This window comes from Schistocerca cancellata, chromosome 12 (assembly GCF_023864275.1).
Source record: "Schistocerca cancellata isolate TAMUIC-IGC-003103 chromosome 12, iqSchCanc2.1, whole genome shotgun sequence".
NCBI lineage: Eukaryota > Metazoa > Arthropoda > Insecta > Orthoptera > Acrididae > Schistocerca > Schistocerca cancellata.
This window is the reverse complement of record NC_064637.1, coordinates 162680997-162706563: the sequence shown is the minus strand read 5'-3', so window position 1 is coordinate 162706563 and position 25567 is coordinate 162680997. Positions and strand designations below refer to the sequence as shown.

Below are 25567 nucleotides of genomic sequence, written 5' to 3'. Positions count from 1 at the left end.
GAAGCAAGCAAAACACAAATATTTCTTGCACCACGCGCAACACACAAACAAAATCTCGCTGCTCTGACGTGTTGTCCAATATATTGCTCGGAAAACGTATCTGATTCATGTTGCTAAATACAGCTCTATCAGATATCGATTTGGATGCGTACCAAGTGTATAAAAGTGTATCTTGAAATACACAGAAAGGCACATAGAAGTATTCGACTGAACCATAGCGATGACCAAGATTGTAACTGTGGTCGACAGCATTGTCGTCTACCAACTTGACGACTGGAACGGTGACAGTGCTCGGCCCGTTACTTACGTTTACTGGTATCAGAGCTACAGCATGAAAACACAATAATGTTAATAACCCGAAGATCATTAACTTTGAAACCCATAGTAAAGTAAAACAGTCATTAGTTGGCAGATTGGTTTGAACACAACAGTGTTTTAATAGGCACGGTCCTGTTGGAGGTGGTATGCCATTGCTTTCCTCCAACCTTTGAGTTGACTTACCTAGCCAGTTAATAGGGGAACCTGCAGTTTAGTTAGTCAGGTGTTCCATTGATCAATAGCACGGAAAACTGTAATGATGTGGAACATGTCAAATGCACAAGAAATGCGCATAGGAAACAAGTTTTTCTTTTTTTTTATATATATATACATTATAGTGTTCTACCTAAATATTTCTATTATCTATCCCATTTCCTTAAATGGCACAAAATGCATATATTAGATCTCCAGATTTATTTACTCATATTCAAGAATTCATCTGTGGTATAGAACGAGTTGTCATGGAAGTATGATTTCAATTTGTTTTTGAAACTATTACTGCTGGCTGTCAGACATTTTATTTCATCTGGTAATTTATCAAAAAGTTTTATAGCAGCATCCAAAGATAGGTTAAGTAAATGATAGTGTAGGTCTTTCTTTTTTCTGGTATTGTAATCGTGAATGCCGCTGTTGATTTTAAACTGGTACATGTTGTTGAGAAAAAATTTCATTACTGAGTAAATAAACTGTCAAGCAGTTGTAAGAATTCCTAACCTGTTAAACAGATGCCTACAAGATGTGCGGCTATGAGCACCACACATTGTTCTAACTACTTTCTTTTGAGCAGTGAATACCTTTTGCCTAAGTGTTGAGTTACCCCAGAATAATATCCCTTATGACATCAGAGTGTGGAAGTATGCAAAGTATGTTAGCTTACTAATTTCTACATCCTCAAAATTGTCAATTATTCTGATTGCAAAAGTTGCTGAACCTAGTTGCTTTAGGTGATCTAAAGTATGAATTTTCCAATTAAGCTTCTCATCTATATGTACACCCAAGAACTTAGTATGCTCTACTGTGGCTACTGACTTCTCTTGATGTGTTATGTTTATTGAAGGAATTATACTTTTTGCAGCAGAAAATTGGATGTACTGTGTTTTTTCAAAATTAAGAGCAAGCCCATTCACAGAAAGCCAATTAATAACTTTTTGAAAGACCCTATTTGTATCATTTTTCTATCGGACTTTCTTTTACTGGATTAATAATTATGCTTGTATCATCAGCAAACAGTGTCAGTTCAGCATCTTTTTTCAAATAAGAAGCGAGGTCATTCACATATATCAAGAACAGGAGGGGACTCGTGATCGAACCTTGTGGAACACCTAATGTAATTTCACCCCAGTTAGATGAAGTGGCAAACTCCTTTGATTCACTTGAAGCATATAAAGAGACTTTTTGCTTCCTGTTCTGCAGATATGACTTAAACCACTCATATGCTGTTCCATTTATACCATAGAAATGTAATTTCTCTAACATAATGTCATGGTTCACACAATAAAATGCTTTGGATAAGTCACAGAATATTCCTACTGGTGACATTTTACTATTTAAAGACTCTATTATGTGGACAGTGAAATTGTATATTGCTGTCTCAGTGGAACAGCATTTCTGAAATCTGAACTGTGATTTACTAAGTATCCCATTCCTGTTGAGATGGCTAACCACTCTCGAGTACATTACTTTCTCAAAGATTTTTGAAAATGCTGTAAGCGAGGATACTGGCCGGTAATGATTGACATCTGTGGTTTCCTCTGAGAGGCCTGACAATGGTATATTTAAACCTGTCTGGAAAAATACCCTGAGTCAGTGATGCATTACAAATGTTACTCAAAACATCAGCTGTAACTGCTCCACATTGTTTTAATAACTTGTTAGAGATGTCATCTACTCCAACAGAACATTTATTTTTCTAATATTTAATAATTTTCCTTATTTCACAAGAGGTTGTTAGATGAAACTTAATCTGACTAAAATTTTTCAAAACTGACTCTTCCAGTTACTTTTCCTGTCTCCTTTCTAACAACATTCCATATTGATTTGATTTTATTGCTAGAGTTGTTAATTTCTTCTCTAGCATACATATTTCTTGATTTCCTTACAACTTTTCTCAATATGTTACAATAATTTTTATAGTGCAAAACTACTTCTGGATCTTTACTAGTTCTTGCTGTCTCATACAGTTTTCTTTGTCTTTCTGAAGACACTTTAATACCTGTAGTAATCCAAGGTTTCTTTGAAAAGTTTGTGGTGTTACATTTAGTAATTTTCTTTGGGAAACAATGTTCAAAAAGGGATATAAATTTATCAAGAAATATGCCGCATTTATCATTGGCATTTGGCTCATTATATACATCTTCCCAGTTAACATTTCCTAAACTTTCTCGGAAGTGATCTATAGGTACCGGGTTGAGCACCCTCATACTTTTTCTTAATGGTTTCTGAAGTGTACACCCTGTTAGGTTTTGTTAAGTTAATCAGTTGTGCATCGTGGTCAGCTAATCCATTTCCCACAGGGAAAGCATGTGTTTGCTCTACATCCTCTTGCTGTACTCTATTAGAGTACTACTGTGCTGAGCTATACGTGTAGGGAAACTGATCACTGATTCAAAGTTATATGTTGTTAACAACACTTCTAGTTCACTTTTCGTATCGGAATTCCTTAGAAAGTTAACACTGAAATCACCACAGATTAATAACTTCTTCTTTTTGTCTGACAGACAGCATAATAGGGAGTCAAACTTTTTTATGAATAGCTCCCAATCTCCTAGTGGAGACCTGTACACTGTTGTTAATACAGACACAACATTATCTAGCTGAAGTTCACATGCACAAACCTCAAAAGTGCTGATAAACACAAAATTTGCTTACTTCAACAGTTCTGTTTTTATACCCTTGTTTTATGAAAATGGCAACTCCTCCTTTATCCATACTAGATCTACAAGGGTAGGATGCTGAATTATACCCATTTATACTGACATTTTCCATCCCCACAGTTACGTGGTGCTCAGACAGACAAAGTATATCAATCTCATTCTTATTTTTGAGATCGTCCAAACACACTATCAGCTCATCTACTTTATTTTTTATTCCCCAGATATTTTGGTGAAGTAAGTTGATACCACCCTTAGCTTTATCCCTATTTGCTGTGCACGAAGTTTCTTTTCTTCTATTTTCCTCGGTTGTCGCTTTCGGACCACAGTGCGACTCGGCATTTTTCACATCGACAAACACTACCCGAGGGGAAAAGAGTGTAAAATGGCAGATAAAAATCGTGGGACTGACGAGGGGACGAACCTGAGACCTTTGTATTCGTAGTCTCGCTCTTTACCACTTTTCCACGATGTAGCCACCACTGTGGTTTCTGCTCGGCCTGAAAATTAAGGATCTCTTGTTTGTGCCTGCGTTGGCACTTGCGTGTCCCTGCACCGAAGTAAAGAGAACTGAATTGAATGTAGTGCCTTCAAGTTGGCATAAACAGAAAAGGAGAAAAATTAAACAACATAAATGGTCTCTCTTTGATGTCTCAATCTTCATTGTCATTATGCGTCTTACGAGAAAAAACGTACTCTTCATTAAAATAAACATCTTCATCTTGTTATGCAAATATTTGCGATGTATTTTACATTAAAATTTTACTGACAAAATTAAAATAGGAGAAGTTTTCCTTTTGTTCACAGCATATTAATCGCTGAAGAGAAGTTAATCTGAAATTAAACAATATGTGCTTTAAACAAAGTCTTCTTCCTATTAACACAGTAGACTCAGTACCACGTCCAGTTCCCGTCCTCTTCTACAACTGCATTTAATTGCCGGGCAACAGAGGCAACGAGCTTTCAGATGAATCTTCATCTCTGTGACATCTCTTCCCACGCAGCGTGAACTGCTTACGACAACACTGCCTTGGATGTCGGTGCGGGTCTTTTGCTCCCAATAATTTTTCCCATCTCTGCCCATACGTGCTCTATGGGATTGAGGTCAGCAGCTTTTGGACACCAGTCCGACAGCTCAATATCTCCTTCCATCTGAAACCAGTGTCTTACACGATTGGCTGTTTGGATTGGGGAACAGTCGTGTTGGAAGATGATTCTACCTGCAGTAAATCACTGACGAACAGAAGGAAGCACGATTTCTTCCAGTATTTTGAGGTAATAAGCACTACAAAGCAGACGCTCAAGTTCCCACAACACGCTGCAGCCATTTGCTGATATCCAGCCCCAAACTGTGACAGACGCCCGGCCACACCTTTGCCTCTACTGGACATATTTACAGTCGTATCTAGTTCCACGTGGTCGATGCACGTGAACAGACCTATTTGGAGTAGTTGAAAATACCATCTCATCGGTAAATATAACTCGGTTCCAGTACAAAAGCGGCTTCCTTCTGTAGGCCAATGCGAACTTTAACCTGGCAGCCCTATGTTACTCTTTCGGCATTTTCTTAACAGCCGATTTCCGTCCGTACCTCGTTCCTCGTTGAGCTGATGATGTATGGTCGACCTGCTAACTGTTAGCTGCAGGATGTTTTTATTTTCTCAGCTGCTCCTGAAAGGGTCCTCAACACTGCAGTAGAGTATACTCTTGTCTTCATCCTCTGTGGGCGGCCAGAGCGATGACGACGGTTTACGTGGCTTTCGTCTTCCATCCTCTTCACCCAGAGATGAATAGTGGATTTGCTGTATCCCAGAACACAGGAAATGGCACTGATACAGTACCTGTATTCATAAAGCGCACGGATACCACCTTCATCAAACTCGCTGAGCTGTGACGTGTCGGCCTTGATAAAAGTAAGAACCGACTCACGAGGCAACAGGAAACGAAGTGAAACGCAGGACGCAGAGCACTCGCATGAGCACCGAAGTCAAATTCATTCCCGATTTCAAGCTTTCAATACTGTGACACACAGATTATATTCACGATTTCACTGGAACATTTAGAGCAATATCATTAAATCAATGCTGTTGCAGACGATCCAGTTATAACAGATAGGTAGGTTCAGTTTATGGGTATATCTGCCAAAATCACTAGTCTGAAATACGCAGCTGTTGATTTTACCACATATGTCTTAAAAAACAAGAGCTCGAACCGTGATAGAACTATCTTTAAGGAGCTGTGTTAGATGACAATTTATATCTGTTTAACAAAATTCAGTTAAACAGTAATATGTTTTAGTCATAACTATTACTTCGAACGAGTGAACATGTACGGAAGACTAAAGTAAACTGTGGCGTTCAGTGTATACGAGGTATTGCATACATTGCTGTATGTCACTTGGAACGCTCGTTGTGGAGAGCTGGGGGAAACAGTCTCCACAAACTTCCAGTTTGTAAATAAGTCTCTCAAGGAGAGGGTCTGACATGTGTGCGACCAATTTTGATCGAATATTTCACGGACATTCTAGCTTTCTGCAAGACACTCCCTAGCTAAAAAATCGAGGCCAAAGTTGAGGACGGACAATTATATTTTCAAAGCTATACACCGAAACAGCGTCTACAAATAAAACGCTTTTTACTGCGTCATTACGGGTTCAGCCATTACGTGGTGGCAAACTGGTAAAGAGCAAGACTACGAATACAAAGGTCTGGGGTTCGATCCCTGGTCAGTCCCACGATTTTTATCTGCCATTTTACATTCTTTTCCCCTCGGGTTGTGTTCGTTGATGTGAAAAATGGCCAATTGCACTGTGGTCCAAAAGCAACGTTAAACTATAGGTTTCCCTATTAACTGGCTAGGTAAGTCAACTCAAAGGTCGGAGGAAAGCAACGGCATACCACCTCCGACAGGACCGTGCCTATTAAAGCGCTGTTGTGTTCAAACCAATCTTCCAACTAATGACTGTTTTACTTTACTATGGGTTCCAAAGTTAATGATCTTCGGGTTATTAACATTTTTGTGTTTTCATACTGTAGCTCTGATTCCAGTAAACGTAAGTAATCGGCCGAGCACTGTCACAGTGGGAGTTGTTAAGGTGGTAGACAACGATGCTGTCGTCCCCAGTTACAATATTGGTCATGGCTGTGTTTCAGTCGAATACCTCTATGTGCTCTCTCTGTATTTCAAGATATACTTTTATACACTTGGTACGCATCCAAATCGATATCTGATAGAGCTGTATTTAGCAACATGAATCAGATACACTTTCCGAGCAATATATTGGACAACACGTCAGAGCAGCGAGATTTTACACACTTAAAAGGTGTATTTTTGCATTATGTATCCCGATGAAAATAGCTGTAAATAGATTATATGCCTATTGAAGAATCTCCTGTGAAAGCATAAAGAACAGGATGTGACGCTTTAATTATAGCGCACTGGATCAGAAACAATGAAATTAATTCTGTGCCATATTGATGTATTGCATATTAGTGTAATAAAATACTCATCAAATAAAAATGGTTTTGTGCCTCCATTCCTATCGAATGTGAAACACAAATCGTAAACAGATTTTATGGGTTACCACTCGACAACATTAAAGCATTTTACACCGTCGAGAGTGAGGAGTGGAGCAGACATTGTCGGAAGAAGGCGAGGCAGTGCAGAGCCTCAGCCTCTGCCGGTAGGCAGCAAACGGGTCCCAGAGAACTCAGACGCATGCAGTGTTCAGAGGCAGGTGGTCGGCCAAGAAATCTCTTGAACCCAACTGTTATTACCAATGTGACAGAAAGTGAAATATATTGTAGATTTGCTCGAATTACACTCATAGCTACAGCACCGAGAAGAAAGGAGCGATGAAAGTTTTGTCGACGTGTGATTTCGGTGGCCAGATGTCGTATTGGCTAGTCTCACATTTTACCTCGAGACTACGGTCGTAGTCGAGAGTGATCTACTCAGACTGCAGTCGAGACTTCCCCCGGGAAGTGCCGCAGTCTAAAATGTTGCCAGATCGAGCATATTGCCGGACATAGGATTCCGAGGGGAGCACGACTGTATTGTCCACCTTATGTGAACGACTCGGCGGTCAATTTTTTTGTCTAAGACCGTATCTACAACACATATTGCACACTGAAGACCCAGAAGAATTAAAAAACAAAATTAGTTTATGAGGGCAATATTAACTACAGCTTTCGGAGTATTCATAGTATTGTATACGTGTGCGTAAACGCCTTCCAATGCCCACTCGAGGAAGACTAGCATACACAGTCTCGCTTCAACATTATTAATATGCCTCAGTCTTAAGTTAATAATCATTTTAAATATTTAGCTGTACTGTACCCACTGGTGTTAAACTCGTTTTCAACCAGTGATTCCCACAGCTACAGGAACACTACTTGTGATACCTCTTAGACAAAATACTTACGCATTGCTATCAGATGAAAAGATCAACCTGACACAAGCTGTGGGAAGTTTGTTTTACAACCTTCGTACCTGGATAAAGAGCTTTTCCTATTTGAGATATCTGTGAACGTTGCTGCGTAAGACGATTTAAGAAGAAACTAAATTTCTTCAGCTACGACGATGTTTCAAGAAATCATCTCAATGGCACTAAATCGTGGTTTGTGAAGCGTTTACCGGCCGTACGCTGCCGCATTTCGCTGGTTGGAAGGCAAAAAGCTTACTGGCAAATTTCACAGAAGGAAAAGGGGGATGAAATGTCTCCCACTGGAAGGTCATGTTGTTTTATTTAAATGATTACAAAATCAGGTAAAACAAACAGAGAGGTTGTCAGTATAAGCACATTACTGTTGTCAGTATGATGTTGCACTGCCCAGGGCCTGTAATGATAAAGGGCCCGTTTAGGTTCAAAATGGTTCAAATGGCCCAGATCACTATGGGACTTAACATCTGAGGTCATCAGTCTCCTAGAACTTACAACTACTTAAACCTAACTAACCTAAGGACATCACACACATCCATGCCCAAGGCAGGATTCTAACCTGCGAACATAACGGTCGCGCGGTACCAGACTGAAGCGCTTAGAGCCGCTCGGCCCCCGTTTGGGCCAAGCATATTGTATACAGAACTGGAAGAGAGAGCACCACTAAATTCTACAATCCCTATGCGTTGCATACACACAGAAATTACTGTTGCAGTGTACTTAGGGAGTCCAATGAGTGAATTGCGTATTTTCTGGTGAGAAAGAGCACTGGCAAACAGTCTTCGCTACATTAGGTTACTTAAACTGGTGTCACTGGGAGCTAGAATTTGTGGCAGCGACTAAGAGTAAAACTGTGAAATACTTTCCTACATTATAGAAGCAAATTTTAAATTTGAACTAATATTGCAAAAATTTTGAACTTGGATAGCTTAGAATGAAAATCTTTCTGTTTATTGCAAAGGAAAACAATTGAGTTTCTAAAACATTCTCTGTTATACACAACTTGAAACAGGTCACGTCGACCAAATCATATGGAAGAGCTGAGAGCGACGTATATCGGAAGGCAGTAAGATCCCTTGGCTTTTGGTTTGGCAGTATTCGATAGAAGTTTTTCTAGGCGCAAAAAATGAAGAAAGGCAGCGCATTTTTGTTATCACGTAACGTCTTCATCAATTACTTTAGTTTTAGTGTAATGTATGAGTAATTGTTGATGTATGATATTAACATGAAAAGGATTCCGTAGACAGGGAAAGAACCTGTTCTTGGGCAACTATTTCTATAATGACCAAAAGGCATTAAATGATCTTGAAGCACGTGCGTTCCAGCAACGGTATGAATAAAATGATATAACAATTATGGTGATAATCGAATTAGTGAAAATTTCAGAATGGCTTCACATCAAGGTTATGACGCCTAGAAGAGTATTTACACCCTGCTGGCATGAGAATTGCATAATCTCCATGTCAGTAGCTTGCTTCTACTTAACCCTTAAATAGACTCGCATTTTCTCCACCGTGACTAATTTTGTAAGCTCAGCACATCATCATGCTCCTGGGACTGGGAAATGTGGCCACAATGGTCTGGTGGAACAAACTATCACAGGTGCAATGATTGGGTTGAAACATTTACTTTTAAGAGGCACAAACAGATTTAATTTACCTCTGGTAATCTCAAGAGAAAGACATTATAATCCAGAATCCGCATTAAACATCATGTTCCTTCATTACGAACTGGGCAGAGCCGGTTTATATTGGGAAATGACATAGGTGGAAGTCAGGGTAAACAGAAATACAATCGCCAGTAAACTTACTTACATTAGAAAGTTTTATTTTATTTGATGAACCAATAGCCATTTAAAGGAACAGGGCTCTTATTTTACTTGTACTTGATTGAACTAGAGACGTTGAAAAATTTGGTGCTGGACTGATTCAAATTTGTACCTCCTCTTTAGAGAATCTGAATCTCTCGGAACAGTATAGTTCAATCATTTCGTTCCTTTTCCCAAGACTGCATTCTTCTCTAGGTCTCCTCCAAAGGTAAGTATGTGGGTCCAAATCCTGATCCAGTACAAAAATATTCATAATTTCATTTCAAGCCCTATCACGTGCACACTGGCCTGCTAGTGAAAATTAACGTGAACTTTTAATGTCTGTTCATGTGTTGCCAACAATCACAATAGGTGTCGTTATTTCTGGTCAAACACGCACATGTCTTACTGTTGGCGAGTAAGCAATTGATGCTTAAGCTATATTCATGGATGACAAAGGATGGTAGGTGTGCGGTTCGAATGAAAGATTTCTTTACATACCATAATTCAATTTCTTGACATCAATTTTTTGCTCTCAACATCTCATTCTTTTTTATATTTCTCTCTCTCTCCCTCTTCCCCCCTCGCCCCCTCCTTCCTCTCTCTCTCTCTCTCTCTCTCTCTCTCTCACACACACACACACACACACACACACACACACACACTCTTTTTTTTTTTTTTTTTTTTTTTTTTTTTTTTTTTTTTTTTTTTTTTTTTTTTTTTTTTGCTCGACTATTGTCCAGGCATGAAAATGTCCGTGAATGAGTTTCTTAATTTTGAGTACACTTACGAAAGAAATATAAAAAATAACTATGAGAGTTACTGATTTATGATTCGTAGTTTGCAGTGAGTTCTGAGTATTATTAGCAACTACGCTCCACCCCCTAAACATAGTTACAGAAATGCAAATCAGACGCTTTACGTATTCCCGGCCATGGCAGTCGCGTCTTTGAGACACCAGCTATGGTCACTTCCCAGCCTGCTGTAGGAAGACATCGGTTTGTCTTCTTCCTGCTGGTACTGTAACTGAGATTTGGCAACAAGGCATGTTTGGCAACTCTACCATCGATGAGTTACTTCCTGGTGTGCACGAAATTAAGCCTCAAAGTTCACTTGATTTTTCCAGTCATTTCCACTGAATAATCTGAGTTGTTATCACTTGAGGTGTAACAAAAGATTATAAATTTACGGTTTTGAGCCCAGTAAAGTCGTTGCACATGGAAATCGCAACCTTTCTCGTCCTTTAAATAGCCAATAGCCACTATTGCCCTTCATGCCAAGCCAAGACACATACCTCTTCGCTAGCTACGTGGTAACCTGCTGACCTGTGAAAAACCGTCTGTTTTGGTTTGCTGTTCCAGTCTCGCTGATTGTAATGTTTTCATCCCTTCTGTGAAAGAGCTACAAGGAGTCAGGATCAAACATCAATAACGAAATCGCAAGAAAATACTTTCGGCTCACAGTGCAATGGTGAAAAACTTACAATGTCGCACAACAGGTAATGCCTCTTTCCACTGCTGACAAGCAAATTTTGGGTTTCTAGGAATACATAACTTTATTTATGAAATGCCACATTTGCATACCTATTGAGTACGACACAGCATACCAATTAAACACAGACCCAATCAAAAGCTAAGCGAGTAGTATTTTACTCATTCGTGCCGATAAAGGCATGCATGTATACAGATACTCAGTTTTATTAAAACAGACTTTCGTCATAAGCTTATCGTGGGTAGTTTAATTTCATTTCTTAGATTTCATTTAGTGTTGTTAAAACAACAGTAAACATGAGAGAGAAGTTAATCATCAACGATATATGCGAATTCTCTGATGTTATCTATAACAGTCTGACAATACACATGCAGTTTATTGATTACATGCATGTAGAAACCTTGTTCTCTGTCAAACAAGGTTTGAAGAAGAATATAATGCCTCTACCATACGACAGCTAATGTAGAAAATACTTTTCTGAGGTATTTTGGTCTGGTGCGGTCTCCCTATACATAACACAAAAGTTTCGAGATGCATGTGCTGCCTGGTCGCCTATTAAACCTGAAAAGAACAAAATGTCGCAGAAGTTAGCCCTTTTTCCACATGCGACTATTTTGGGTTGAGAAGTGAAGGGAATTATGTCCAAAGTTCCATTAGATTGATAGCTTCAGCAGACAGCAGAATTGCGTTTTAAAATTGTAGCAGTGAATGTACTCGAACTCGCGACGTCTTATCTACAGTGCGCGACACTTATCGCTACGCTACTGGCTGACATGTAGCTACAGAAGCTCCAGAAGTCACCAACAATTCCTCCAGAAATTCTTCCGCATTCCACAGTGCTGTGAGATACCGCATGCGGCCGAGTCAAGACTTGTGAGAGACAGTTGCAGCGTTTCTTTTGCACTGTACGACATTCTCAACAAACAGAGAGCGCAATACAGTAGCTCAAGTGGAAAGGAACACTTCCTATTTAAATTTCTGCATCCTACACTGTTGGCAGTTCTGTGTATGTGGCAGCTACGTGATTTTATTTCGGCAATTACAAAACAGAGTCGAATGTAAAGACTGGGTAGCCGAAGCAGCTAGTTCATGGCGATACGATCAACCAAGTAAATGAATGTACTGAACATGCTGCAAACCACTACAGGGAGCCTGTGTGTCAGAATTCTCATCCAGTGTGGTGCAACGGCGTTATGATAGGAAAATGTGTCACGGAGTGGAGGGTTTGGTGGTCTGTTGGACTGATGATAGGCTAATATACTTATGGTCTGGGTTCGATTCCAACTTCTGCCGATGGTTTTTGATAGGGAGAGAGAAATTCTGTTGCCTTCTGGCTACGCGAAGTGAAGAAGATATAATGGCGTTGTGGTCTGAAATTCACATTAAACATGATATTCCTTCTCTACCTAGACATTAGGTTGAACCACAATAAAGTCAGGAGTGGTGACATGTAGAAACTATCGCCAGTATCTTGTATTAGTTATTTATTTCTAGTGACGAAACAAACGCTATGTAGGGTCACAGGACACTTATTCCATCTTTTATTTGAGCTTCTGCATGTCGATAAAATTGGTTCTGAACTGGGAATGCAACTCAGACCGCCCTTAACGTGGAATTTGAACCTTTCATGACAGTACAGCTCGACTACAATTTGTTGTTTGTTGAAAACTGCAGATTCCTCAACATCTCCACATATTGCGCGTGAATGGGTTTGAATCCTGGCCCAGCACTAAAGTTTTCATTATGTATTATCAAGCTCTAGCATGAGAACACTTATCTGCTGGTGGATAATAATAATTTTGATTTTTAGTGTATTTTCATTCGTCAACACTAACGATATCTGACGTTTTTGACTCCCAGTGAGATACAGAACTGTTTGCGAGATCACTGTAAGTTCAACGATGTTAGTCCGAGCTGCTGGTGGAGAAAAATTCAGAAATTCGGCAGCTGACGTCTCTTTGTGTGTAGTCAACAACGGTATGTATGGGGTTCGATTCCCAGTCAGCACTGAACTCATCGTCATATTATTTCTAGTTCAAACATGCTCACATGTTGCTGCTGGTGTAGCAAACCCATATTTAATGTTCATTTTCTCTAGAATATAACAGTGATAGGTGCCGGGTTGGAGTCCTGGAAAGGAAAAAATGTTTCGTCTCGTCATTTCAGTTAAAACATCTAGCTACTGCCGAGAAAATCCGATATTGTCACAGTTGACTGTGCTTCGATAACAATCCGATTAGGTTGTGAGTTCGAATCCCTGCCCAACACACAGCTTTACCTCACAGCATTTCAAGTAAGTTTCTTGTGAAGAAGCAATATTTAACATCTCTCGTAGTTCGTTAACAGGGGCAATAGTTGCTGGGTAGGAATTCGCGTCCGTTAAACATGTTTACGTTATGTAATTTGAACTTGATATTTGCTAACTGATACTGTCTAAAATTGAGGTATAGCACTCACTGTATGCCTAGTCAGGAATGACTGTTAGCTTCCGTCAGTCACGAAATCTTTGCTTAGTCTGCATGATCTGGGTTTGAATCCATATGCAGATCGAGACGGTTCGTCGTGTCATTTGAAGTTCATACATAGTCTCAACTAGCTGCTCATGAATAACTGAACTTTTTAAAGTCATTTTGTGTTAAATAATATGTGCAGTATGTTACTTTGAAGAGGAAATCATGAATACGACGAACTTACTATGTGCACTACCTATCTGACGTAATAATGAGAGTGGTAACATTTCACGTATGTCATTTATTGTAATAAATGTGAGCTTACAGGCCTTAAGGACAATCTTATCTGTGATAAGATGTTCTCTGATATTTGTAGTATCGTGGTATTACTTTACACCTTGAGTTATTGCGATACAGAGAAGTGTTTTCTAGTAGTGACTTGTTGGAACCATTTTCAATAGTCAAACGACTGTACCGAGGAGCGATTAGAGGACCTGTTAGACAGCTGCATTATGTGGGTTGCATGCGAATAAGGCGAAATGCAATTCAGGTCGTTCATATACTGTTGAGTATGACTGTACATAAGTATTGATTGATGTCAGTTAAACAAAAGATAAATAAAAGGTCAGATAAAATTTCAGTGCTAAAACTGTAGATGTAATATCTACCACACAAGCAATAAGTATGTACCATCAGATGATGAACTACTAGTCAGTTCAAAACCAGTAATGGAATAATAAAAACTAAAGAGCTAAACAAAATGTGACTAGTTGCAGTAATTTAAAGAAACCTTTATTCATCACAGTCTCAGTGATCCTCATCCATAATGGATAGAAGTTTTACTAACTAAAATATGTGAGCTTCCACATGACAGATGTGCATACGGTCCCATTATTCTCTAGAACAAATACTGTTCTGTTTCCCTTTTTTTTTTTTTCCTTGAGGTAAAAGCTAGGGATTGCCATTTCACTGTCTCACATTTTGCAAATGGTTACGTCAGTTGGTAATGTGCTGCCTCCGCTCCACAGTGTACACTCGATGTGTTCGAACATTTCCCACTGTATATAGTAAAGCCTCAGCTACAATTAGAATGTCTACTCTTTGCAGATGACTTAGCACTACTTGGAAAAGGTATCACTGACACATGAAAGCAACTTTAAATATTGCTGGAAAAAGCAGGGAAAATGGTAATACTAATTTTGTGACCGATACGAAAATAACGAGCTCAAAATTGGCAACGAGAAAGATTTCCGTGTTAAGTAATTTAGATACTTAGGTGACTGGATCACTGAAAATTGTAATTAAATAGAGGCCACGGAATCACAAAAATTCAGAAAATAAAAAGAACATTCCAATTAACAAATAGTGTTTTCCTGGAAAGAGACTGAGCCACAAGCACTTAGCGCATCAGGGACTCTTACTCTCCAACACTAAAATTATAAAAACAATGAGACATAAAAGAACATGACATTACGAGAAAAAACGTATGAGATGGAATGCATCACCCAAAACTCTATGCAGAAATTTAAAGGCAAATTCCTAAAATCAAACTTACACTGCGCATGTGAAGATTCCAACTCATAGGCCGTGCATAAGGAATGGGTCAACCCACCAGATTCACATATTCTCTGAATATAATATTACTAGACCCAACTGGCACCAACAAACAGAACAAAGATCTTGAGTAATTATAATCATCAAATTTACAGGATCAAGATGCAATCGGGAAATTCACACAAACACAGTTTTGAGGAAGTGGAGAAAAGGACCAAATGACACAGATGGCACAGATGGAGCAACAGATACACGCCCACAAGTTGTACGTGAGGGAACACCAAGCAGAGAGGAAGATGACAAGTGCCAATTTCACACAGAGCTGAAAGACCTGTTCATTACACGAGAAAAAGCAAAAGAAGTTTCTTTTTACACCTACTAGAACAAAGAGAAAAATCACATAAACTGTAAGCAAACAAATCACAGTAATACTAATTTTATTTTAGTAATCAAACTACGGAAAATCCACGATGGAATAATGACAATATTATGAAAAGGACACATTGCTACTCACCATGTAATGGAGATGTCTAATCGCAGACATGCACAACAAAAAGAATGCTAAAGAAGTAAGCTTTCTGCCCAACAGCCTTCCTGTGAACTAGACATCACATGTGCAGACATTCACACAAACACAAATCAGAGACAGTGGTCACATGTGTGTGAGTTGTGTTTGCACGAATGTGTGTGTGTGTGTGTGTGTGTGTGTGTGTGTGTGTGTGTGTGAGAGAGAGAGAGAGAGAGAGAGAGAGAGAGAGAGAGAGAGAGAGAGAGAGATCATTCAGGAGAAGGTCTTTCAGTCGAAAGCTTACTCGTTTATCAGTCTTATTTTGTGCCTGTCTGGGATTCGTCTCCATTTTATTTTAGAAATGGAATATTTAGGTGTTACAGCACCGAGAGAAGATATCACGTGGGGGCTGACCTTTAATGTCCAGGTCCTCTGCATCCTTGTCCCACCTCCTGACAACAACTTCAGACGTCTTGAAGTCGTACATAAAGCCAGACCGCGGTGCCGTGTCACCCAGCTGGTCAGTTGCACTGCAAGCAGAAAATACTGGGTCGGAGCATAATTTTGTAGCAGTTTCCCATAAATTTAATAAATGCAACAGACAGACATAACAGAGACTTTTAGTCATCAATAATAGTGTCTCCTTCACTATTTACGACAGTCAGTCACGGTGGGACTTTTCAATTCCGCGACTAGAAATCGAACGATTTCGAGGCGAAGAACTCGCCAATCTACGTCCGGAGCCGATTTTCACCCGAAAAAGAAATTCCTGGAACATTTTTCGACAGAGAAGGGAAAAGGCGAAAATCTGAAGGCACGAGGTCAGGTGAATAAGGTGGATGTGGAATGACTTCCCAGCCGAACGAATGGAAAGTGTGCTTTGTCAATGTAGCAGAATGCAAGCAGGCATTAACGCGGAATAGTCTTCCCGGTCACTCTTCGTGGATTGTGTCTGCAAGACCTCTCAGTTCTCGACAATAAATGTCAGTTGTGACGGTAACATCTCGGGGAAGCAATTCGTAGTACACCAAACCGTCACTGTTCCACGAGATACGTAACGTGCACCCAAGTCTTTGTGAGGAGAGTTGTCACTTCGTTTGACCTCGACCATTCCTTTCTTTTCCTTACGTCAGCATAAAAACACCGTTTCTTGTTACTGGGGACTATACCGAATAGGAACGGTCGGTGTTGTTCACGAGCCAACTGATGAGCTGCACATATAGCCAGCCGCTGATTTTTGTGATTTTGGCTCAGTACGTGTCCTACCCGTACACCTGAATTTTGAATCTTCCCCAGTGGATGCAAATGTCACACGACGGTGGAACGCTCACAGGTCACCACACGTGACAGTTCTAGAGTACACTGATGTGAATCGTCGTGGATTAATGCGTCCGAACGATCTCCGTCAAACCTCGAAAGTCTTCTCGAATGTGGAGAGCCACTAGTGTCAGAACGATCCTCCTCAAAGGGAACAGAACTATTTTCTCGGTGTTCTCTCCCAATGACATTATCCCCATATACGGTGCAAATGTTTCTGGCTGCATCCGTTGCTGTCACCCCTCTACTGAACTCGCACAGAAGAATATGTCGGAAATGATCCAATTTCTCTGCTCGGCACTCTACTTTCTGGCGCATTAAATACAGACATGCAAAACAAAAACACTACAATCTTATGCTCCAATCTAATATATGACTGTCAGTAAGCCATTTCGACAGTGACGTAAGAAAACAAAATTCCATAAAATATTTTTTAATGATATATTTTATCAGTTGGATCCTTGTGCCAATGAAATAAGGTAACAGAACATGTAATGACATACACAGAAATAACTCAACGGGAAAAAACGTAAAACAATAAATGTTGAACAATTAAATTACAAAATAATAATAATAATAAATAGAATATGCAACAGAATATTTGAACATGACAACCAAAAAAAATCTTGATAGTGCAAGTGGCTGTACTGAACAGCAATAAACTTCGAAAGAAGTTTTTGGATTTCCATCCCCACAAAAAGCAAAAAAAGAAAACTGGAGGAAGGTGGTCACAAGTTCTGGAACACTACCACCCTGAATGATTGAAAAATTACTGGTAAACTGAAACTTATATTAGAAATAGTTATTTATGTGACCCTTAAGAGACCTAAATCAAGTACAAAAGAATAATAAACAAACACGATATCAAAATTTTCTACATTCTGAAGGTCAAGGAGATGGGAAATCATTGAGGAAAGTTTGTTGGTAAATAACCACTCAAGTTTATATTTGGAATGACTTGTGCAAAATCAAGTAAAATCCAATGTAGATAAACAGTTAATCCTACTTTTCCGTTTGTTTCAGTAAGTTACTAATACTGTAATACACTCTAGCAAGACATAAAGTTTATTACAACTGACCACATACCAATGAAAATGTACTCAAAAGTAGGAACATACACATCTACATCTATACTCTGCAAACCACTGTGAAGTGCACGGCAGAGGGTATGTCCCACTGTACCATTTAGGGTTTCTTCCCGTTCCGTCCACATACTGACTGTGCAAAGAATGAATATTTGAATGTCTGTACATCTGCCGTAATAATTCTAATCTTGTTCTCGTGATCCTTTTGTGAGCAATACGTGGAGGTTTCAGTATATTCTGAGAGTCATTATTTAAATCCAATTCTCGAAACTTTGTTAACAGACTTTCTCGGGATAGTTTACATCTATCTTCAAGAGTCTTCCTGTTTAGTTCCTGTTACACTCTCCCACACATCAAAGAAACCTGTGACAACTGATGCTGCACTTCTCTGTATACGAGCAATATTCCTCACAAGCCCTATTTGTTACGGGGCCCACACACTCGACCAATTTTCTAGAACGGGTCACACGAGCGATATGTAAGCAATCTCCTTTGTAGACTGACTGCACTCCCCAGTATTCTACCCACAAAGTCTACTACCTGCGTTACCCACAACTGAGCCTGCTCCATTTACTATCCCTACAAAGTGCTACACCCAGCTATTTGTAGGAGTCAGTCGATTCCAACTGTGACCTATCGGTATTATAGTCACAGCATACTAGGTTTTTACGTTTTGTGAAGGGCACAATTTTAGATTTCTGAATGTATAAAGCACGATGCCAGTCTTTGCACCACTTTAAAATCTTAGTAGGATCTGACTGAATATTCGTGCAGCTTCTTTCATACAGTACTTCACTACATATAATCGCGTCATCTGCAAACAGTCTGAGGTTACTATTAATATTGTCTGCGAGGTTGTTATTATACAACACGTACAGCAAGAATCCTGACACACTTTCCTGAGGCACACCCGAAGTTACTTCTACATCTGACGATGACTTTCCATCTGAAACAACACACTGTATCCTCCCTATCCGAAAGTCACCGATCCGGCCACAAATGCCACTTTATACCTATATGATCGAACTCCTGATAATAAGTGTAGGTGTGGCACTGACTCAAATGCTTTTTGGAAATTAAGAAATACTGGATCTAACTAACTGTCTTCATCTGACGCTTTCAGTATGTCATGTGAGAGAAGTGCAAATTGGGTTTCACATAATATGTTTGATGTTTTCAGAAACGATGTGGGTCGGCACGAAGGTGGTCATTCTATTCGAGATACCTCATCGTGTTTGAACAGAGTACGTTCTAAGATTCTACAACAAATCTGTGTCAAGGATACTGGACAGTAGTTTTCTGGATCACTTCTACTACCTTTCTTGCACACGGGTGTGACCTATGCTTTCTTCGAACTACTGAGCAGTTTTTTGTTCGAGGGATTTATGATAGATTATAGTCAGAAGATGGGCTAACTCAGCAGGAAACTCAGTATAGAATCTGATATGAATTCCACTGGACCCTGGAACTTTGTTCAGTTTTAACACTTTCAGCTGTTTACCAACATTGCTGACAGTAATAGGCACAATCCGTATCACTTCTGGCAGGGGGGCTACCTTCGTAGTCTCGAATGTTATTGAATTTAGCATATATTAAAATTCAGGAGTAAGTAAGAAACATACATTTTTTTTGTTTTCTCCAAAAAAATTCCTGCTCCGAGATACAGGCCTCCGAAGATACCACTGCGAACACCATTTTGAAGATGCGAATATCAGAAATTTTTTTTAAAGTGCTGTATCTCTATAACAGTTCTAGATATTTTGTTAGAGTTTGTTTTATTTTAAAGATAATTGCTTTATGATTACAATGGTATCCTCTTTTTGGACATATCTGTCAAAGTTCTTTTACTGTCACCTTTTGAATTTTTTTCATAATTTACAGATTTTTTTTTTCCCCCAAATATGCCAGTCCACTTTAAATGAAAACAATTTTGGTTAGGCTTTACCACGACTGTTATTGACATTAAATGAAACCTGTTTATTTATCTCCACAATGCGTTTCGAAGGTTTAAAGCTCCATCATCAGGTGGATTTACATTTATTAGTACGACATATATCTGTGTGTTGTGTTATGATTTTTTGGAGGAACATGTGGCACTGTCTAGTGGGAGAAACAAAACACTATTTTAGAACATGGTTTTGACAAAAACCAGAACATATATCTAACGGTAGAAATAAAATAATTAAAACAGAGAAATAGAGTACCTCCAATGGTCACAGGTTCCTTTCACTGTCGTAACACGTCACACGTATACTGTCGTATTTTGTAAATAAATACGGTGTCGGGAAACTATTAGGTGCAAGGCTGATATAGCAGAAGAGAAACATTTCCACAAAGTACAAAGAATGTACATTATAACAACATTATTACAGGATAAATTCTAAAGAATTTTACAGAATAAATTTAAAGAGTTTTGGGAGTTTTGGAGATCTTTGTTTTGAGATGTTGAATACATGTACTGTAATAAATATTTCAGGTGGTATATAAATTCGATTTTGTCCAGTTAATATAGCTTAAACTTTATACTCGTTTACACAATAAGGTAACATGTTGCTACTTTTAAGTGCGATAATTATGTTGGCTACAGTGGTAAAATTATACGCAAATAACAATTTTGGTTGGGATGCACAGACAGAAATGAAAGGCTGGATGCAGAGCGAGAGGAAGAGAACAAGAAAGTGAGAGGGAGAGAGGGGGTGAGAGGAGCGATTGGATGAGAACAAACTTTCAAAGCAGGGGTTCTTAGGAGTATATCTGTTACATGTAATAACTGCCTAAAGGCTGAGGTAATACATTCATTAATGCTTCAAATATACAGATGCCAGTAGTTGATGTACTTATAGTTTCAAGCTGACAGTGGGTACAAGCTGTTGGTGTGATGATATTTTTGTAAATGAGGTTAATCCCTTGTACATTTGGTGGATGTCATGATAACATAACTAAATGTTTATGGTAAATATTAAGGTAGGTGTGTGTGGGGGGGTTAAAATAATCGAGGCATACAAAACACAGTTGGAAGAATGACAGAAGGCCAACAAACACTAAAATGGACAAAATCAGACAAGATAACCACAGAGAGATGCAAGAAACAGGGAAAAAGAGATTAAAAACAAGAAAGCAGATTACCATGGCTGGCTGACCGTGAGAATAAAAAAGGAGAAGCCAGCCACTCTGCAACACATTAAAACCTCCACCCTAAAAGCACTAGAGTGGAGGGCACAGAGGGACAAAGGACACGTGCTAAAACTTAGATCAAACGATAAAACCCACCCGCACGAATAAAACGTAAAACTAAATAAGCCGATGAGGCGTTGTCATATAAAATTTGCGGCAACGAGTCCGGTAACCGAAGATTTCGTTGTAGGGCAGTCAAAGTGGGACAGTGCACCAGAATACGGGCCACTGCCAACCGGGCACCGTACCGACACTGAGGCGAGTCTCCACGGCACAGGAAGTAACAGTGGGTCGTTCAAGCGTGGGCAATACGGAGCCAGAAGAGGACAACTGATTCCCTGCGAGAGGCCCGCACGGAAGACTTCCACACATTCGGAGTCTCCTCAATGACACGCAGTTTGTTGTGCGTACTGTTATGCCGTTCCGTCTCCCGAAGCCGAAAAACCCTACGGCATAAGCCAGAACACACGTCAGGTTCAGAGGTGCCCATCTCCGGAAGCTGTTTCCGCATCGCCCGTTCGGATAGACTGTCAGAAAGTTCGTCGCCTGGGATGCCGACGTAACGTGGCTGGGGTCCACGCGAACGCCACTGAACGACGGGAACGGTCCGGGGTATATACGGACTCCTGAACGGACACTATCAGACGACGGTGAAGGTAGCACTGGTAGATAGCTTGTAGGCTGCTCGAGGAGTCAGGGGACAGAAGAAACGACTCCCCTGTGCACGAACAGATGTACTCGAGAGCAGGAGATATAGCCACCAGCTCTGCAGTGAAAATACTGCAGCCAGCAGGCAAGGAATACTGTTCAAAATGTCCTCCACGGACATACGTGAAGCCGACGTGACCGTCACCCGTCGAGCAGTCAGTGTAAACCGTTCACGGCCTCCGTACGTATCGAGAATCGAGAGGAAGTGACGGCGGAGAGCCGCAGGGTCGACCGAGTCCTTTGGGGTCGAGTTAAAGGTCCGGGCGAAGCCGCGGCCTAGGTGCGCACTACGGAGGTGGACACAAACGGACCTCGAGTACAGGTGGTAAAGGCGAGGACTCCAGTTCAGACAGCAGGGACCGGACGCGAACCGCATTCGTGAGTCTCGACCTGGGGCGCCGTTGCGGGAGATGAACCACCGTGGGTGGGAAAAGGAGACGGTAATTCGGATGCGCAGGACAACTACGAAAATATGCGACTTAACTGGGGAGCAGTTGTGCACACCTGAGCTGCAGTGGAGGGACTCCAGCCTACAACAGGATGCCAGTCACCGGACTCGTCCTAAAAGCTACCGTCCCTAGTCCAAAGCCACAGTCGCGTACTGGGTCGAGGAAACGCAACAGAAGGTGCCACCGAACCATAAACCGGACTCCCACAGTCGAGGTGGCACTGAAAAAGTGCTCTGTAGAGCTGCAGCAGTGTAGAACGATTGCACCCCAGTCGGTGTTACTCAGGCAGCGGAGGGCATTGAGGTGCTGCCAGCACATCTGCTTAAGCTGACTAAGGTGAGGAAGCAAGTCAATCGGGCATCATAAACCATTCCTAAAAAATCCACGTCTCCATTACAGTGAAGGGAACGTAAGTAATGTAAAGTTCTGGTTCCAGACGAACGGTACGACGCCGACACAAGTGCGTAACACAGGACTTTGCAGCCGAAAACTGGAAGCTGTGGGCTAGAGCCCGTGACTGCATCTTGTGGATGGCTCCCTGTAGGCGTCACTCAGCAACACCAGTACTGGTGCTGCAGTACGAAATGCACACAGAGAGGGTGAGACGGACAGCCCTACAGCTGCAACTAGACCATTAATGGCCACTAAAAACAGAGATACACTCAATACAGAGCCCTGCAGGACCCCATTCTCCTGGATAAGGGGGGGGGGGGGGGGACAGGGGGGGCCGACCGGGGGGGTGGGGGGGGGGACTATGGGAGGCACCAACTTGGATATGGAAAGTACGAAGTGACGGGAAATTCTGGATAAAAAGTGGGAGTAGGCCTCTGAGACCCCACTCGTATAATGTGGCAAGGAGATCATGTCACAAGATGGTATCATACACATTTCGTAAATCAGAAAAGATGGCAACAATGTGTCAGCATCTAGAAAACGCTGTTCGAGGGACACAAGACTGTTAGCGGTGGAGCGAATGGCGGAAACTGCCCTAGCACGGAGCCAGGAGGCCACGTGACTCCAGGACCCAACCCAATCGTCAACACACCATACGTTCCTGCTGCTTACAGAAAACCTCGGTGAGGTCGATGGGCCAATAGCTATCCACATCGAGCTCGTTTTTGCCGGGTTTGAGCACTGGTACGATGGTGCTCTCCCACTAGTGCAACAGAAAGATGCCTTCCCACCAGATCCGGTTGAAGATCACGAAGTCGCTTGTCGTCAGATGAGAGATGTTCAATCATCTGACTGTGTATCGGATCTGGACCAGGTGTTGTGAGGGGGCAATGTGCAAGGGCACTGAGGAGCTCCCACTCTGTAAACGGGGCATTATACGATTCACCGGGGCACATAGTGAACAAAATCACTTTCCCTCCGATCTGCCGTTTCAGAGTGCGAAAGACTAGGGGGTAGTTCTCCGATGCAGAGCCTTCAGCACAGTGCTCGGCAATCGTTTTTGTGTCGGTAGAGAGCACGCCGTCGATGTTAGCGTCAGCGACACCTGTTGCATTCCGGCACCCAAAAAGACATCTGATCTTCGTCCAGACTCGGGAAGGTGACACACGGCACCCAACGGTTCAAATGTACCTCTCTCGACACTCCCGCTTCTGTCGTTTTACAAGCAGGCGAATGCGGACACGGACCTGCTCGAAGGCTATCGGGTGCTCTAGCAAAGGGTGTCACTTATGTCACTGTAGAGCTCCCCGACGCTCTTTAATTGCCTCGGCGACTTCCAGTGACAGCCGAGGGACCGTCTTTTGCTGGGGGCACTCTAGAGAGCGAGGGATTGAGTTTTCCATTGTAGTGACCTGCTCAATCACAACATTGGTGGCACCGTGTGGGGGAGATTCGATGGTGACAGCAGAGGTGAAGGCCACCCATTCTGCCTCGTTTAAAGCCTATACGGGTAGGCGTCTGTGGGCACGATGCCGGGGAAGTGACAGAAAAATGGGGAAGTGGTCACTACCGTACAGTGGATAGATGGGAGAAGTCCTGAGCTGCAAATTGATAAATCAATGGCCGAGTAACTACCACGAGCCACACTGAAAAATGTGGCGACTCCAGTACTTAAGAGGTCGGGTTACTACAGCAAATTTTCAACATCTCTGCCACGGCCAGTAAGCACGGTGCTACCCCACAAGGTGTTACGGGCGTTAAAATCTCCCCAAAATTGGAAAGGTTTAGGGAGTCAATCAATCGGTGCAGCCAATACGTTCAGGGGTACCGAACCTTCTGGAGGGAGATATACAGTGCAGTTATCTCCTGCGTTGTCGGTATCCTGACAGCCACAGGTTCGAGAGGAGTTTGAAGGGCACAGGTACATTACATACCGTGTTCAGGACATAAACTGAAACTCCACCTGACACTCTACTGTATTCACTACAGTTCTCGAAATATCCCCTGCAGCCGCAAAGGGCAAGGGTCCGCATTGCCGGGAACCAGGCTTGCCGAAGGGCAATGCAGAAAGCAGGTGTAAAGCTTAACAGTTACCACAGCTCAGCCAGGTGGTGCAAAAAACTGCCGCAATTCCACCGGAGGACGACACGATCGTGGGACTGGGAAGACAGGAAACACTCGACGAGGCAGTCTACGCCACCCACTTATTTCCCGGACAGGCTATACCCACCGCGTCCGAGGGTCTGGCGAGATCTAGGTCCTCGGCAGACACCGGAATCTTCACCTCACCCTCAGACGCAGAGCTCGTAGGCAGTGGCAGTGCGGGTGCCACCGCAATTCACTCGGTCTCGGGGGGGTCTTCTTTCCGGATTTCTCTCGCCGATCGTTAGGTCCGTCTGGCGGGGACGGCTTCACCGATTCAGTCTACGGGACCGAGGACGACCGTGAAGTCCTACGACCGGCTGCTTTCGGACACTTCAGCCACTGCAGGTGTCACCTTCCACACCAGCAGAAACCTGTGAAGGGAGTGACCCGAGGGCCCCTCACTAGTGAGAGGAGCCGAAGAAGGCTCACACTTCTGCGGCTGAGAAGTGGGGACTCGTGACCGCGACGGTCGCAGTGACAGCCCCCCCCGAGGAAGGTGGTGTGGGAGCGACAGGGAGGGAGGTGCGCCTCACCGTCGAGGTGGCAGGTGTAGCCTTCCGTCACTCTGAGAGCCGACCGGAACTCGCGGAACTGGTGTGGCTACAACTGTTCTCAGAGTGGCAGCGTAAGTGGAGGTAATAGCCACAGGATGTAGGTGCTCGTATTTCCTCTCAGCCCCAGTGTAGATCAGTCGGTCCGGGGTCTCGTTTTCCACGATTTTTGTTTCTCGCCATAAAGTCCCGCAGTTGGGCGAGCGAGGGGGAATGACACTCTCCGCAGATGACACCGACGGGAGGCAGGGCACGTGGAGTATCGGGACGGGGTGGTCGTCCACAATCTCTCCTCGTTATGCCGGA

At 41.9% G+C, this 25567-nt stretch overlaps 1 protein-coding gene across 1 annotated transcript in view; it reads right to left on the bottom strand.

Moving 5' to 3' along the window:
- Positions 1-25567, bottom strand: part of LOC126109617 (protein AAR2 homolog) — a 111484-nt gene that overhangs the window by 61405 nt on the left and 24512 nt on the right. The window contains exon 2 of the mRNA XM_049914660.1: positions 15854-15969. Within this exon, the coding sequence (XP_049770617.1) occupies positions 15854-15969 (116 nt within the window). The remainder of the gene's footprint in view (positions 1-15853; positions 15970-25567) is intronic.